The sequence below is a fragment of the Trachemys scripta genome, chromosome 18, assembly GCF_013100865.1.
Source record: "Trachemys scripta elegans isolate TJP31775 chromosome 18, CAS_Tse_1.0, whole genome shotgun sequence".
Lineage (NCBI taxonomy): Eukaryota > Metazoa > Chordata > Testudines > Emydidae > Trachemys > Trachemys scripta.
The window spans coordinates 8,527,358-8,544,924 of record NC_048315.1 but is presented as its reverse complement, the minus strand read 5'-3'; the positions used below and the strand labels follow the sequence as shown (position 1 = coordinate 8,544,924).

At 43.1% G+C, this 17,567-nt stretch overlaps 1 protein-coding gene across 14 annotated transcripts in view; it reads left to right on the top strand.

Moving 5' to 3' along the window:
• MSI2 (musashi RNA binding protein 2) overlaps positions 1-17,567 on the top strand; it is a 388,856-nt gene that overhangs the window by 302,160 nt on the left and 69,129 nt on the right. For all 14 annotated transcript variants that reach the window (XM_034752631.1, XM_034752630.1, XM_034752638.1 and 11 more), the window contains one exon: positions 9,072-9,186. In XM_034752631.1, the coding sequence (XP_034608522.1) occupies positions 9,072-9,186 (115 nt within the window). The remainder of the gene's footprint in view (positions 1-9,071; positions 9,187-17,567) is intronic.

Below are 17,567 nucleotides of genomic sequence, written 5' to 3'. Positions count from 1 at the left end.
TGGGCCCCCTTGAGGAAGAATATCTGGATAGATGCACCATGAAGCAAGTGATATACCTGAGATACCTACAGTGATCTTTTCATCCTCTGGAAAGAAAACCTAAACTACCTCATAGATTTCTGAATACCATGATCAGTTTCAGTACTGGAACTCTACAAATGACTATAAGAAACCCACAGATCGTTACACTTCCCTCCAAAGATACAGCAAACACCCCAGACACACCAAAAAATCAGTTATCTACAGTCAGGCACTCATATACTATAGAATTTGCTCCAAAGAGAAATTCCAGGATACACACTGAAACATGCTTATTCACTAAATAAGGACACTCCACCAGAGAAGTAGATCACCTCATGAAAAGGACCCCCCAAAAGCCCCAGGAGAACCTGCTTCAATAAATGGGGAAAAAAACCACTGACCAAACATTCCTAGTTGTCACCTGTCACCCCACACTGGAACCCATACAGGATATCGTCAAACAATTACAACCCATACTTGGTGGGGACCACATCCCGAAAAAATCTTTCTTGACCCCCCCCTCTTTTGGCCTTCAAACAGCCCCCCAACCTCATCATCAGAAGCAAGCTCCCCACAGATCAGGACCTACCAACTCAAAGTGGCACCAGACCCTGCCAGAACAACAGATGCAAAATCTGAAGACATATCTTCACTGCTACGATGATCAGTACCCCCACAACACAGCTCTCAAGGTTCTTGAGTCCTATACATGCCTATCACAACATGTGGTGTACCTCATCCAGTGCCTTAAAAGCCCCAGCAATAATCATGTGGGTGAAGCCAGACAAGCACTATGCTCTCGAATGAACTCATACAGAAAAATGATAAGACCAAAACACTACATCACCCATGGGCAAACACTTTTCACAAAGCAGTCACTCCATATCTGATCAATACTCGTCCTCAAAGGAAACCTGCACAACACCTTCAAAAGACGAGTCTGAGATTTAAATTCATAACACTACTAGATACCAAAAATCATGGCCTGGCTTCATGGCTCATTACAACCATATGTAACACACACCTACCGGCTTACTCTTAATGGCCCACTTCGGACGCCTTTTCCATAATGGTCTCTTATTGCCTACTCCATTTCAAGTGGCCTCCTACAACATGTTACCCCTTATGCTTAACAATTTGTCCCAATTTATATTTAGTTCAGACACTGATTTCCTTCCCCAGACCTGAAGAAGAGCTTTGTGTAGTTTGAAAGCTTGCCCCTTAAATCAACATCAATTGGCCTAATAAAAGATATTACCCCACCTAGCTTGTGTCTCTGCTATCACGGGACCATCCCGGCTACAACTCTGCCAACAGTCTAGGTTATAACTACCAACCTAGAGGGTAAAAGCTTTGTGTGTCATTTGCAATCCCCTAAGCTATACAGTCCCCCTTTTTAAAAGCTGTGGTGTGTTTTTAGTAGGTGTAGTAGAATAGTAACCTGAGTCCCCAGCTGAAATCGGGGTTCTGTTGTCCACAAGCATAATAAGCAGCAGTGACTGCCCCTAAGAGCTTATAATAACAATAGATAGGACAAGACAGTGAAAGGGTGAGCAGGGAAACAGAGGAGAAGAGACTTGTCTGAGTTCACACAGCAGGTCAGTGGTTGAACCAAAAATTCCATCTAGAACTCCTGCCTCCCATACAGTGCACCATCTACTAGACAACACTGCCTGTCCTGCTAGTATTTTACTTCCGCTCTTTGCACTTTAGTTTTCTTCTCCGTACGCACTAGTTCTGAATGCATTTTAATAATGATGAATGTAAAAGATACTAAGATTTATTGTAGGTGACAATATGCCCCAGGCTGCTTTACAGTTGAGGAGTGCAGTGTGAAGAAGCAGGCTTTCTGGGCACAATGTGGAAAATTGGCTCTTTATAGGGTTTGTCTTCAAAGAGACTTACCAAGTGGCCTTGCTGTCAGTGCACTCACATCATTTGAGAAACGGTTGGTGATTTAATGTGGCCATAAGGTTGCAGTTGGGTTGTAACCTTGGCTTTCCCTTCAGACATGTAAAGGGACATTTTAAAGGCCCACAGGTTGAAGGGAGATAGCAAATGGAAAGTTATAGCCAAGCTAAGTGATAATGACTAGGACAGGAGAAGCCCTGCTTCTATATGCATGTAAATATATTTAGTTTTTGAGCAGTCTTCTATTCTGTTTAGTGCCTCAATAACAACACTTTGTCCTTTTCTAGTACCTTTTGTATGAAGATCTCAAAGCGACCACATTCGTTATGCTCAGCAGCACTCTGCCAGATAGGTATTATCACTCCCCATTTACACATGGGTAAACTGAGTCACAGAAAGGTTTACGTGACTAGATCATGTATCAAGTTAGCGGTAGAGCCAGGAATTAAACACAGGAGCCCCAACTCCAGTCCCTAGCTCTGACACTGGGCCACAGTGGCTTTTGATGTATGTGTGCTGCTTGTAGAAGGGGACTGCCTCTTCATTATGTGTCCATAAGAGCGTAGCACGATGGGGCCCCGACCCTAAATGAGGGTCTAGGCACTACTATATTACTGCTACAGATAATGTGTACAGCTAGGATGCCACAGATCACGTCAAGCTGCAGCAAAACTTGGCTTCTTATCATGATCTCACATTCCAAAACTGCTTTCACCAGGCCGTTGAGCCAAGTACATTGCTAATGGTTCTGGGAGATTATATTACGCCACTGTTGTGGACTGCAGTGTGAAGCATCTGGCAGTAATGATAGGCACTGCCTGCAGATGTATTCTCATTCAGGCTGGTTGAAGGCCTGCAGGAGAGGGAGTGGGGGAGGCAAGGCTGGAGTGAAGTTGTTTTAGAGGCGAATGCTGTGGGATTGTTCAGGTTTGTCTGTTCTCTCAGAGATGCGCAATGCCAGGCAGCAGCTCCCTCTGCGATCACAAGGCGGTGTAGGTCTGAGTGAAGGACACTGCAGAATGCCTGTAACTTGGATGCCTTCCTCCAAAAGAAAGACACAAAAAGACAACATAGACATGGTGCATTTAACTGCTGCAGGCTATGAAATGTGCCGTGATTAAAATGGGTTTTCAAAGCCTGCTGGATTGGGGTAGGAGGGGAGGGGAGGGGGCTTGCCAAGGGGGGGACAGCAAAGAAGAGGGACTGCTCCAATGCTAAGACTTGTCAAGTACTTTATTGGACAGATTAGAGTGATCTATCCCAAGAAAATATGGAAGATGTTGTTCCATTCTGTCCTGCAGTCACTGACCTCCCTGTCACAGTCTGAGCATCTATTAAGTGACTAGTTATTCCATACTCCTCACCCCTGGTTTGCCAAACTTTGAGGGCCTTTTAAAAAGAACACATTTCCCTCTATTCCTTCATGTAAATAGACCTTTACAGCATTACTAGGTGAATATAGATTTTAGTATTACATGAACAGTAGTTGCGGCTTGCAGTTGCATGAACAACATGGCATCTCATAGGTAAACTAATCCAACTTGCTGTCAATTATTCCTTGCTGGCAAGACAAGGTTGCCTTGTCTTTGGGTGGTAAGCAGTTTTTTGTGCATTGTGAATACAAGAACACTCCCTCTCCCCTGACCGCCTCCCCCAAAATAGCTCTGGTTTCTTTGGTAAGTTGTAGCCATGTTTTCCTGAAACATCTTGGTGTTGAGAGCTAACAGCTCGTTTTGTTATGCTGGGTACAACAGGCTTTTCACTCCCCGTCTTGACAACCCATGGTTCCAGCAAGTTTGCCTGCTCAGTCCTGACCCAAGAATACTCCAGTATAATATTAATTCTCAAGACCAGAGTAAACAAAAACAGTGAATTTTAGCTTCTGCTATTTTCGCCTTCGAGTTAAAACTTCCTTTGTTTGGTAACTGAACCTGAAGAACATCCCGCATGCAGGGAAGGTGCCAAAATCTGGAGATTATTAAGGTGAACTGCAAACGCTGAAATGAAGAATTTGTTTAATATCCAGATTTATGGGCTGATTGCCCCCATTAACCAGGCAGTTGGGAGAACCTAACTTTGAAATATCTCTCTATATATATTTCCACTTTGTGAAATCCACTGGCACTTCCCAGTTCAGGAAAAATGTCCTAGATTGTATCATGTAATGTCACCGATGCTACATGGTTGTCGTCAAATTCGACATGGTCCAGTGGATTTTATTTGATCCCAGCATGAGCCATTTGCTACATGATGAAGAATGGGGCAGGTAACCAACTGCTCTGCATTTCTCAGGTCAGTGTACAATGGCAGCTTCTCCTGGCCCGGGTTGGTAGTGACCAAAAGTTGTTACCATCTGATGTCCCTTCAAGGACTTGTGTGGGATGAGTTTGGTAATCTCCACTGAGTTCCCAGTGAAAAGGTCTCTTTTCTCACAAGAAAAGCAAAACAACTCTGCAGCTGGCAATGACAGACCTTTCCACTGCAAGTCTCAGCAGAGAGGTGTGGTGACATCAGTATGGAGAGTGAACTACCGTCTCAGGCAGGGCACTAGCCGGGTGAGCTGAGTCTTGGGATCTATTCTTGGTGTAGCTCCTGATCCACTGGAGCAAGTCACTTCCCCTCTCGGTGCCTCAGTTTCTCCATCAGCAAAACAGGGACAATAATGCTTTAGCCATTTTTTGTAAAGCAGTTTGAGATCTATAGATGAAGTGTTCAGCTGTGGTTAAAGGTGCTCCCTACAAGTCAGACTGGGACAAATTGACAGAGCAATGCAGGGAGAGCTGATGTTGCCACTGCTTGTGCTACACACTCCTTTGTGGTAAGAGAGTTAACCAGAGTTGCCAATCCAGCATCTTGCATGAGTATTAAATCCCCACCCAAAGGATCCATTCCCAGCTCAGGGAGGAATGCTTAATCTCTTGAGATTATCTTTAGTGTTGATTGGGTATGTTCATTTGCAAGGTTTTAAGAGTGGCATTTCCTCTCTTCCCCCCACCCCCCAGTGAGTTTTTTGTTTTTAATTCCAAGTTAAAACTTCTTTGCAGCTTGCTAACATTCTCCTTATGTCCTTGTGGGCTGTGAAAATCATAAATTAAGATCATCTTTCTGAAACCAGCGGTAGTCTGTTTTGTGGTTGCAGAAGCTAATTACTGGGTTATTGTTTCTAACGGTGTTAATCCAAACTTCATTTTCCTGTTAATTGTTCCTCTAGCCAGGCTAGATTGTTTTTTATCATTCTGAATATTTGCAATGAAAGCTGCTCTGAGGTGTAACCAATGACTCCGTGACATTTTGAGCAGTGGTGAAGCTGAAGAATATGATTGAGAAATGAAATGATACACCTCCACTGATCACTCCACTTGAATTTGCCTGAGGAAATTGAATTGGGCATACTCCTGATAAATAGCCCTCTGATTAAAAACAAACAAAAAGGGAAGTTGCAGAGGTGGTTGCTGAACTTTTTCATCTAGTACTTAGAGAGAACACATGAGAACATGGAATTGTGTTGTGTACTTGTTGCCTGAAGAAGGATTTTTGCTTTTATAGGAGGAGCAGGGAGGAAGTAACATCAAGGTTTTTTTCCATGGCCATTCGGGTTTCAACAAGAGGGATGACAACTGTTGGCCACAAAACTCAAATTCATGGGAAGCCTGCCATATTGCATTTTTAGACTCGAAACTCACTGGAAACGTTATTGAAAGGTTATGTCAAAGATTATAGCATTTTGCTTGAATTTAGGGTCAGTTTCCCATTCCAGCCCTTCTGGTCCTCCTTAAAACTTTCCACTGCCATGATGCCTACAAAAAAAAACCTCAACAGTGGCTAGGTGGCTGGCTTGCTATGACCACTGTTTTTAGGAGGGTGTTTCATTGTTTCCTTGTGTTTTCCCCCATCTGTTGTATCCACCTATTGTCTATATTCTTTAACACTGAAATTGTAAACTCTTCTAGACAGGGGCTGTCTCCGTTGTGTTTGTATAGTGCCTAGCACAACGGGGCCCTAGCCTCTAGGTGCTTCTGTAATACAAACCAGTAATAAGAAATAAGTTTCCCCTGAGCGTCACTTTGAATTTAGGGGGGCTAGAACCTAAATCTTAATGCGAACTTTGTGGAGAAACCTTTTATGAACTGAAATGGAAGCTGATGGTTGCCTGAATTGCTGCGAGATGAAGCAGCCCTCATTAAGGGCCGCCCCAGATAGTGGGGGAATTTTGAGCTTCATTCCTAACTACCACAGTAATCAGGTTAGTGTCTTCAAGTGCAGGGTTGAATTGGTGGGTAAAGAGACACTCAGTCGAGCTTGGGGGAGTGGTAGGTCCTGTTCTTCTTCCGTTTGATCTGTTTCTCCATTACTTTTTTTTTTTGGTCTGTTTCTCTTATATTTGTCTAGATACTTGTATGGTCCCTATCTCCATAGTATCTGAGTATTTCACAAACACATGGGAGCCAGAGAAGCATAAGGCACAGAGGGATTAAGTGACTCGCCCAGGGTTATACAGTAAATCTGTGGCAGAGCTGGGAATTGAAACCCAGATTGTCTGAGTCCCAGTCCAGGGCCTTAACCATCCTCTTCTCTAGATAGATGCAACATACACCTCCAGAGGCCTATGCTGAGATTTTGAATTAACAAATGTGGAAGGATTTTTTTCTTTTTTCCTTCTCTTTCTGTCTCTTTCTTTAAAAGAGACTGTTGTGAAACCCTATCACTCAGTCTGGTGACTATCCATGAAGCTCTCATTCACACAGCTCATGACATTGTGAACCAATAAACATTTTGAGGAGAAGGGAAGAGGGCAAATCCATGTAAGTTGATCCCTCTGTGGTGCTCTAAACAGCAGGGAGGCTGAAGCTATGAGAACAGACCCTTTATTTAAAATGGTGGGAAAGTCGCTTGCTTGTTTCTCCCTCAGCCAGTGGATGTATTCCTTCACTGAGGACTCACTGCTACCATCACCATCGCTGAGGAGAAGAGGAAGGAATACACTGCTGGTACTGCCATGGCCTTGCCTGAGTTTACAGGACATGCAGAGAGCGAGTGTCTCCATTTCAGATGCCTCTCTTGTTCATAATGTCTGTTTAACCTATTTCGCCTGCCTCCTTTTAAATCTTTTGCAGCTGGTCTCATCAGTCACCCACAATTCATATATCCAGCAAAGAGCACTCACAGTAACAATGCTTTTCCTTTACATAGCAGCATCCTTCTGAGGACTGCAAAATGTCTTGCACATCTGACTTCCAATCCCAACGCACCTGTGTTGCAGGATGTATATTGTCCTCATTTTGCAGATGGAGAAACCGAGGCACAGAGAAATGAAGCCACTTGTATAGGATTATAAAGCAAGTCAGTGGCAGAGGTTGGGGTGTGTGGGACAGGGGTGCTGGAACAATTTGTATAGTGGGGGTGCTGAGAGTAATTGAACCAAATTGTAAACCCTGCATATGATGGAAACCACTTCAAGCCAGGGGGTGCGCCAGCACCTCTAGTTCCAGCACCTATGGTATGGAACCCAGGTTTCCTGTACGCTTTAATCATGACTCTCAAATACTTCCAGTTTCCTCCAGTGGCTCCCCTTTCCTCTCCCTGCTCTTCTCCCACTATACCCACTGAGCAATCCTGACCCAGGCACTCACAGGCAAAACAGTGACATCAGAAGAACTCTAGAGGCATTTCATTCCAAAGTTCGATGGATTCTGGCAGATCTGTTGGCAAGATGCGAGTGTTTTGACATCGTTGTTGGCGGAATCTGAGCATTATTGCTTTGTGAAGTGTTGCGAGCAAGCTAAGTAAATAAGATCTGTCGTGGGGTTTGCAATAGAAAGTGGAAGAGTAGGTGGTTTTGTTTAAAATACTCCCATTACAGTCAGTTAACCTTTATGTTACCTAAATGAAAATTATGTAAACCTGAAATTTTCGCTGATCAGGTTGCCTAGGAACAGGCGGTCAGTTTTCATAAGACAATGAATACACAGTCACTGATAGGGCTATTAGGAACAGAGGCATTTAGCCATATTATTCTACCTCCCTGGGTTTGTCTGGTGTAATTACCTGTTTTCACGTAGGAAGCACGCCCACCTGTGCTTGCTCATTCAAGTAGCGGGGCCTGTGGAAGAGATGTTTCCCTGCTTAAAGTGAATCCACCAGCCCAATCTGCATATGCTAAACGTTGCCAATTCTGTTCTTCATTGCTGCGGGTTAGAGGTTGGTGTGTTCAGTCCACAATCAGAAAAGCAGATGCTTTTGTTGTTTGCATTATAATTGTGACAAGGGGCCCCAACCAAGGTCAGGGCCCCACTGTGCTAGTCACTGTACAAACATGTCGTAAGAAGCAATTTCACAGAGCTTGAGTTCTAAATGGACCAATTCAGACAAAGGGTGGGACTGGAGGGGAGACAGAAAATTCATTTAGGGATTTACCTAAGGATCAAATCAGTGGCAGAGCCCAAGCCTAGACCCCAAGTCTTCTGATTCCTCATTCCATGCCTTTTCCACTGGCTTGGTTCTGGTGCATGAGGCAAAAATCTGTTCTGAAGTTCACACTGTCAAAGCACCCGTGTACTCGCTTGGTTACGCTTGTGTTTGCAAGATTTTAAAAAGTTATTAATTAGAGATTTGTTTTATGGTTTAAATGGTATTAAGAAACTTCAAAAGATAAAGGGAATAACTAGAAGAGAGAGAATGTGGATCATTTACTGGTAGGATTTAAAGAAATTCCTCTGCCGGGTAGAAATATTGATTCTTTATTCACGTTTAAAATGGAGCTTTCTGTAATGATCACCAATAGTCATTTTCTGTTATCACTCGTAATAGAACTGTGCCAATGACTTTCCTTCATTCATTCCATGCCTGCAAAGAATCATTTGAGAGTAAACAGAGCATAGGTTTTTGTTTCAGAAATAGGACAACTTATTAAACCTGCATTTTATCATTTTAACAGAGTTTTGCTATGTGTTTAAAGAGACATGCACATATTTATTCTTTTTAGATTCGTTTACACTGGTGGACTATTTTTAAAGTTCACATTTGGGGAAAAAAAAAACAAAGCTAAAAATAATTTCCCCCCATTTATCTAGCTCAGTTCTGCATTTGACATTTACATGGAATTCATTTGCATCTCATTTGTACATGTTTCTGCTCAATAGGTAGAATGTAAGAAAGCACAACCTAAAGAAGTGATGTTTCCACCAGGGACAAGAGGAAGGGCACGAGGATTACCATATACCATGGACGCTTTTATGCTAGGGATGGGAATGTTGGGTAAGTGTGAAGTAGCCATGGAACTACTGAAACAGAAAGCATCTACCTGTGTTGTCTTCCCCATTTAAAGGTGCAGAGGTGCGTGAATTACTGAGCTTACACACAGTGTGCAACTCTAAAATTTAAACGGTGGGAGTGGGGAAATAATCCTGTCTATGGTAAATGATTAACTTTTTTTTTCTTCTTCCTGGGATATCAAAATTTGCATTTAAATGGATGTTTTAAATAGCCTGTTTTACTCTTATTCACAAAAATAGAATGATGAAAGATGCAGCGTGTTCGTTCTGACTAAAAATGATCTCTTTTCCTTTTTAGAGGAATTGAGTCACACATTATTCCCCTTCTCTTAAAGGTGTCTTTGACAGTTCAGCATAGATAATTGAAAATCTTGCAGCTTTAAATGGCATGCAGGATGGAGAAAGCAGAGGAGATGCATAATAGTGCAGGTCGCAACAATAATTACAGGTTTCAAGGAGACAGAACGGTATTTTAGTTCGGAGTATTGTGTCCAGAAAATACTAATTAAATGGGATAAATGATATTTAATGGCAAAATTCTATTTGTTCAGGAGGTCTTTTAGTTATAATTGGTTCTCATTTGTTTCTGCCTAGATAGTTTCTTTTTTCTATATAATCTGACAACCTCTTTATATACTTTCTTCAGAGTTACCGAGTCAGGATGCAGCAAATCCATTGCCAGCATATTTTTAGAAAAACATACATTGTTGCTCAATCTCCCGCCCCACCCTTTGTATTATTTAACTTTTCCAATAGTTGACCCCTGCTGCGTTCATAGAGTGAGGGTGCTTGAAGGTGTTTCCTAGGCAGAACTGAGTCTTTCCTGTATTAACTAACCAAAAGTCCAAAGTCTATGTGTTTTTCTTTTCCCTACTCCTTCCCTTAATGGTTGGGTTAACCACCAACAATATGTAATGATGGAGGGTGGAAAGGGGGATCAACAAAGCTGAGACCCCTGTTGGAAAATGTATCTAGCTTACCCACCAGGCCAATGACACAGCCAGGAATAGAGCCCAGGTCTCCTGAGTCCCAATCCAAAGCTCTTTCATCCGTAGATCCCAAAGCATTTTACAAAGGAGGTACAAAAAAAAAAAAAGAGCATAGTTATCCCCATTATACAGATGGGAAAACTGAGGCACAGAGAGGGGAAGTAACTTGCCCAAGGTCATCCAGCAGGCCAGTGGAAGAGCGAGGAATAGAACCCAGCTCTTCTGAATCCTAATGTTGTGCTCTGTCTACTAGGCCACACTGCCTCCATTGCCTACAGTCCTGAAACCTTTTCTCTCCTTGCCTCTTCCCCACTCAGTGTTGTTCTTTGGAATTCACCCTGCAGGAGAAACGGACGTGTTAAAGCTCCCACAAATTCTGCAACAGATGGGTCCATCCTCCGCTCTTGTCTCCTCTATATTGTGTTTAATGTTCCTCTTCCTGCTCCACTAACCAGCCCAGGGTCCTGGGGTTTGTTTGAACCAGTGTTACCAACTCTCACCATTTTATCATCTGACTTGAAATTGGAGGGAGAGGGTTCTTAACACCCCCTACCTGCTGGAATCATGTTGTCACCCAAAAATCTCAACTTCCGTGTGTGTGTGTGTGTTTATCTATCTATATCGATAAAATAAGCTTTTTAGGAGACACCAAAGGACAAATAAAAAGAACCCGACATTGATACTTGTTAGTTTCATGATTTTTAAGCCAACCTCGTGATTTTTTTTTGGTGAGAGGAGGGCTGACTTGTGAAATGTTGTGAACTGTTGTCATTAAGAATAATAAATAATTATTGTATTTGTATTGGGGTTGAGCTTAGGAGCCGCGATCCAAAGTTTGGAGCCCCATTATGCTAGGTGCTGCATAATAACAGCTGAGAGAGGGAAGAGATCCCGAATACCCCATACTTCCTTCAGTGGAAGGAGTTAGGTTAAGGGGACTGGGATATTGCTCCCCTGCTGTTCAATCAGTGCATGAAATGATGGTGCTTCCTGAAACTCTGCTGTAGCTGGCACACAGAGGGGGTGTTGGTGTCCCCACGAGAGAGGCTTATAACCTGGGAAGCCAATCGGTACTGTGGAAGGAAAACAAACCAACCTGGCTGTGGCTCTGTTTTTAATCTAAGATTTGTAAGTGTTGTCCTCACCCCTTCTCAATCTACTAAATAATAAAGGCTGAAGTCTTCCAAAATGTGGGTGATGCCTAAAGTTAGGCACCTAAATAAGGCCCCCGAGTCCTTCAGTGATCTTTGAATGGCTGGATCCTTGGCTACAATGCAGCGGTTCAGGGTTCTTCCCACACGAAGTTCATTGCAGGGTCAGGGTGCAAGTGGCCTCACGTCTTCCCGCTGTGGAGCACACAGAGCTCAGGTTAAAGTCACTGGAAGTTGGGCGTGCTCAATACCTGCAACAATCAGGCCATTTATTGATGTTCCTGAAGTCAGGCACCACCAGACTGAGAAAGGACTTTCCCACGGTTTGTGTTTTTACCCTGAATTAGTAGTAGGTCAGTTCAGGGGCCTTGAAGCTGATCTGTTCTTGGATGCAATAGTTCAATCTCTTCAGATGGACATATTTTATTCTCTTCCACTGCCCCCAACTTCTCTCCCTTAATGTGATGCTCAGTTTTGGAAATTTAAAATTTAGGATTAAATTATTCATCCTGTTCTACCAATCCCATGTTCATTTCAACTATCTACTTTCATGCTCCTTAGCACTTTGTTCTACAGTGGTGTCTAGTTTTTTGTTCATGGGAGTTGGTTGAATGCAACCTTGTTAACTAATTCTCCAAGACAGGGCTCGGTCACCTGCATTTAAAAGAGACGCAGTGGAATTATAGCCTAGGCAAAAGGACCAAGGGCAAAATTTTCTTTTCAACTCACTATTGCGAATCCTGACCCTAATGTTCTGTTCTTCCTTTGACATCAATGAGAGATCAGTGCATGTTGAGCAAGAAGAATTTTCAGAGCCAGAGCCCAGCACAGTGATCTGAAAGGAGAATTTAACCCTGAGGCATGTTATGACTAATTTTCACTAGGGCTATCTCTTTGAATAAGGTTGCTTTGAACATTAAAACTAAGAGATGATGAAAGAAACCCTGGGCTAATACATTTATTTCTGTTGAAAGCAAGCAATATGTATGCATTTTGGCAAATTCCTTTCTTTGGCATACAGGTGCCTGTTACTCATGTGCAATGTATGACTTCATTAGATCAACCACACTGGTTCCGTTCCACTGGTTTTCACAGGACCACTCTTAACATGCTCTTATTAGATTTCAAATCATGGGGACTTGCTCTGAATGAATGATTGATTCATGTTGAAGGCCAGATACTTAATTATCTGCTCTAGCTATTTTTTTCCCCTTCTTCCAAGTTCCTGATTGCTGTAGTGGCACCATATTAAATAATTAATTGCTAAATAACAAAGTCACAACACAGAAGTCCAAACCTATCTGCATGACCATTTTAATTCCCATTTTTCAAGGGTTGCCGGTAAAAGTACACTTCAAGGTTGGAAACTGGGCATGTCAGCAAAAGGCTCAGTGAGGAATTTTTGATTTCCAACCTCTGGCAATGACATGCAATGAGGCCCAATCCCTGAGAGGAAGAAGGGTGTAATTAACCCAGCAAACAATGAGGCATACGAAGTAACATATTGCCAGAGGGAGATTTTGAAGTATCTGAATATTTTGCTAAGATCCCAAGAGGCCTTTGTCAGAATTACTCCATTACTAGCTTTAGACATTTAGTTTCACGGAGACTGAGTGAACCGGAGCTGCTCTCGAAAGTTTTTATACGGGTCTCCAGAAGCCCTTGTCCAAGGTCACCTTCTCCAGATGCAGCTCATGAAAAGAAAAGAAAATCAGAAGAAAGAATACACCAGACCACTCAAAGGAAAGAGTGTATAGTGCTTCCCTCAGCGCTATTAAGGAAGTCGGTCTTCCTCATTAATCATTGCTGTCCCAAGAATCTAGCAGCAGCTGGAACCGAGAAGGACATAGATAGCCCTGTTCCGTGATTATTGGTTGATTGGGACAAAATCAGAGTACTTTTTAAAAGGACGTAATTTCTCTAAGAGCGTAGGCAGACTGAGCCCTGTGCCACAGCAGCTACTGGGCTGTCTCAGTCTTTTTGTCATCCAGTGTAAGAGACATGCCCTTCAGGGAGACTAAGAACATTATTTAACCACTCTGCCAAAAGAACAAGTTGGAGCAGTTTTAACCCCAACTAGCTCCTACTCCCTAGTGTCCTACTTCACAGGAAGGAGTAGTGGACTCCGAGACAATCTCTCCAACACAGATGCAGAGCCAGCATCAATGGAGGATTCAGTTTGGGCCAGTTTCGCAAGTAAGAGCCCTGGAAATACAGCAGGAAGCCCATGCGACGGCTTGTGAACTGGGTCTGTGCCCCTTATAGGTAGTGGTAGCACACAGGGTCCTCATCTGACTGAAATCAGAGATGACTTGTACAGGGAGAGTTGGCTTCCCACAACACTAAAACTTGCAGTCCTCCAGCAGGAACTCAAGAAGCCACATCCTGTCCAGCTAATGCCCTGTTATCATATCCAGCCAGCAGCTCTGAACCACGCAGGGCATCTTTGAACTCTCTTAATATAGAGCGTACAGATATGATCACATTGCACCAATCCTGCTGCTTCTGCATTGGTTACTGACCTTTCCCAGGTGCTATGGCCTCATGCATATCTAAAAAGCCCTAAAAAACCTCCAGCAGTGCCACTCACTGGGAATGCCACAGCAAAGAAAGCCCCGAGTCAAACTCATGGGGGTTTTCAGGGGAATGCACCTGGCTGTGGAACTTCCTACCCCGAGCGACTCAGAGTCTTGCGGGACTCTTTCAGCAAGCTTCCCGCAGTGATGGGTACCTTAGAAGTACTGATGTTAATAATAAAGCTGGACCCCTTTTAAATTGCAAACCCCTCCAGAGATGGAACCGCTCAGCCCGTAAAGTGTATATGCTTGGAATGCTACCTGGTGTGAGCATCGAATTTCAGGAAGACGTTGGAGACGTTTTATATCATTGCATAAGCCAGATTGGGGCTCTGCATTACTGCACACGTTCAATTTAGGTAGGCTGAGCTCATGCATAAAAGAAGCTTGTGCCCTTCAAGGAAGGTCATTCCTCCCCCCTTCCCCTCCCCTCCATCAGAGTCTGTTTAATAGAGGAGAAGCTGCCTCCAGGACAAAATTAGGGAAGGGGAACTCTTTATTAGGCATATATTTCCTGGGTGTCTCGCAGAGCATTTAGGAACCTTTCTAGCCTCCAAAATGTAGCACCCTTTGTAGCATTCAGCATCTTCTTCAACAGCCCTAGTCGCCATTCAGTTAACTCTTCCATTTGCTTTGTAACAGGAGGAAGATCAACTGTTTGGACTGAAAGAGAGGAAGGGAGAACATGTCTGCTCTGTAGCAAATGTTCCTCCACCGTAGTTGCTCCTCAATACATAATCTCCCCCATTCACCACTGGGAATTATCTTTGTTTTGCATGCACCTTGACTATGGGTTCTCAATTCGAGGGTCATAGCCACTCTCCCTTTCTGCATGGGCATCCCAAAACCTTTAATTTTGTAACGTGGTACATGACGGAAAAGATTGAAAGCCACTGATCTAGTCCACCTATGAGATTACAGTGCTCCTCATACCCCAGAGTCCAGTCATTTTGGAGTGGTTGGAAACTGAAAGATGCCTCTCAGTCAAAAATCACCTTCCCTTAATAATAATGCTGCTATGTATAAACATCAGAGGACCCGGACCTTTTACAACTGAGCATCACCACTCACAGTACGAGCACAAGGTAGTGGAGAAATCGTACATTTGTCACAGCTGAAGAGCTTGGAAGAGGGAATGTGCTTTAAAGGAGGTTGTTTCCACACAGAAGAAAGTGATGTGAAGATGTTTGGGAGAGGGATGCAAAGGAAGATGTTGTTTAAATACCTACAGATAGTGCCTTTCATCACAAAGGAGGCTTGTACAAACACCAACTTTTACATCCAGATACCTCTGCAGCCCATTGTACAATAGGGTGGGGAACGTTTTGCCCAGAGACAGGCAAGCAAACTATTACTGAAAGCATTGTGAGGTCCTTACTATCCATCCAGAGGTGTCAGGGCCTTGATTTTAAGATCTCCTCAGAAACTGAGTATCATGTGTTTATCTATCTTGAAGGATGAATGGCTGAGTCAGCCCTGCTGGGATTTGATCCTATAATACTAGGTATTTTAAAGGTGAGACTTAGGTTTAGTTTACCTGGGGGATTCTTGCACCAGCATAGCTGCCAGTGCAACCTGCTGGCAGAGACATACTGCAATATTGTAATAAATGCCTTGCACCATAATGCAAACCACTTCTTATACCAATGCAGGATGTCTATGATCGATACTAGCATCAGCACAGTCCTGCACTGGTGTAAATTAACCGCAGTCTAAACAAGCGCTTTGAGGACTAAGCCTTCTCTTCCAGCATCTTAAAACTTAAAGTAATGTATAATTTGTGCTGGCGCCAGAATACCTGAAATGGGATGTCTTCGGTACCGGGCCATTTTTATAGACCAGAGAAAACACCTAAACAACCACTTTGACAGCAGCCCTTCACAATAAGCTACATAATCAGAAGGTGTTGGGTTAACTCTTCCGTAGATACATTGTATCCTTCAAATAATAACACAGATAAGCCACTGAGCACTGCTTACTTGTGTTGGGGAAACTATAATTTGCTTTTATTGATTTGAACATTTGAATTGATTTTAAAAGCAAGGCTCTGTGAGCCCGGACGTGTTCAGACTGTTCACATCTCAACAGTGAGTTTTGTTTATCTTGCACTGCCCATCATGCAGGTAAAGACAGAAAACTTCCAGGTGCAACGCTGCTGATTTGTTGATTGTGTGGACAGTTTTGTTTTGTTTTTGGTGAGAAACTTTAAAATATAGATGCCTGCAAGTCACCAGGGCCTGATGAAATGCATCCTAGAATTCTCAAGGAGCTAATAGAGGAGGTATCTGAGCCTCTAGCTATTATCTTTGGAAAATCATGGGAGATGGGAGAGATTCCAGAAGACTGGAAAAGAGCAAATATAGTGCCTATCTATAAAAAGGGAAAAAACAACCCAGGAAACTACAGACCAGTTAGTTTAACTTCTGTGCCAGGGAAGATAATGGAGCAAGTAATTAAGGAAATCATCTGCAAACACTTGGAAGGTGGTAAGGTGATAGGGAATAGCCAGCATGGATTTGTAAAGAACAAATCGTGTCAAACCAATCTGATAGCTTTCTTTGATAGGATAGCGAGTCTTGTGCATACGGGAGAAGGTGTGGATGTGGTATACCTAGACTTTAGTAAGGCATTTGGCACAGTCTCGCATGATATTCTTATCGATAAACTAGGCAAATACAATTTAGATGGGGCAACTATAAGGTGGGTGCATAACTGGCTGGATAACCATACTCAGAGAGTTGTTATTAATGGTTCCCAATCCTGCTGGAAAGGCATAACGAGTGGGGTTCCGCAGGGGTCTGTTTTGGGACCGGCTCTGTTCAATATCTTCATTAACGACTTAGACATTGGCATAGAAAGTACGCTTATTAAGTTTGAGGATGATACCAAACTGGGAGGGATTGCAACAGTTTTGGAGGACAGGGTCATAATTCAAAATGATCTGGACAAATTGGAGAAATGGTCTGAGGTAAACAGGATGAAGTTTAACAAAGACAAATGCAAAGTGCTCCGCTTAGGAAGGAAAAATCAGTTTCACATATACAGAATGGGAAGAGACTGTCTAGGAAGGAGTACAGCAGAAAGGGATCTAGGGGTTATAGTGGACCACAAGCTAAATATGAGTCAACAGTGTGATGCTGTTGCAAAAAAAAAAGCAAACGTGATTCTGGGATGTATTAACAGGTGTGTTGTGAGCAAGACACGAGAAGTCATTCTTCCGCTCTACTCTGCTCTGGTTAGGCCTCAACTGGAGTATTGTGTCCAGTTCTGGGCACCGCATTTCAAGAAAGATGTGGAGAAACTGGAGAGGGTCCAGAGAAGAGCAACAAGAATGATTAAAGGTCTTGAGAACATGACCTATGAAGGAAGGCTGAAAGAATTGGGTTTGTTTAGTTTGGAAAAGAAATGACTGAGAGGGGACATGATAGCAGTTTTCAGGTATCTAAAAGGGTGTCATAAGGAGGAGGGAGAAAACTTGTTCACCTTCGCCTCTAAGTATAGAACCAGAAGCAATGGGTTTAAACTGCAGCAAGGGAGGTTTAGGTTGGACATTAGGAAAAAGTTCCTAACTGTCAGGGTGGTTAAACACTGGAATAAATTGCCTAGGGAGGTTGTGGAATCTCCATCTCTGGAGATATTTAAGAGTAG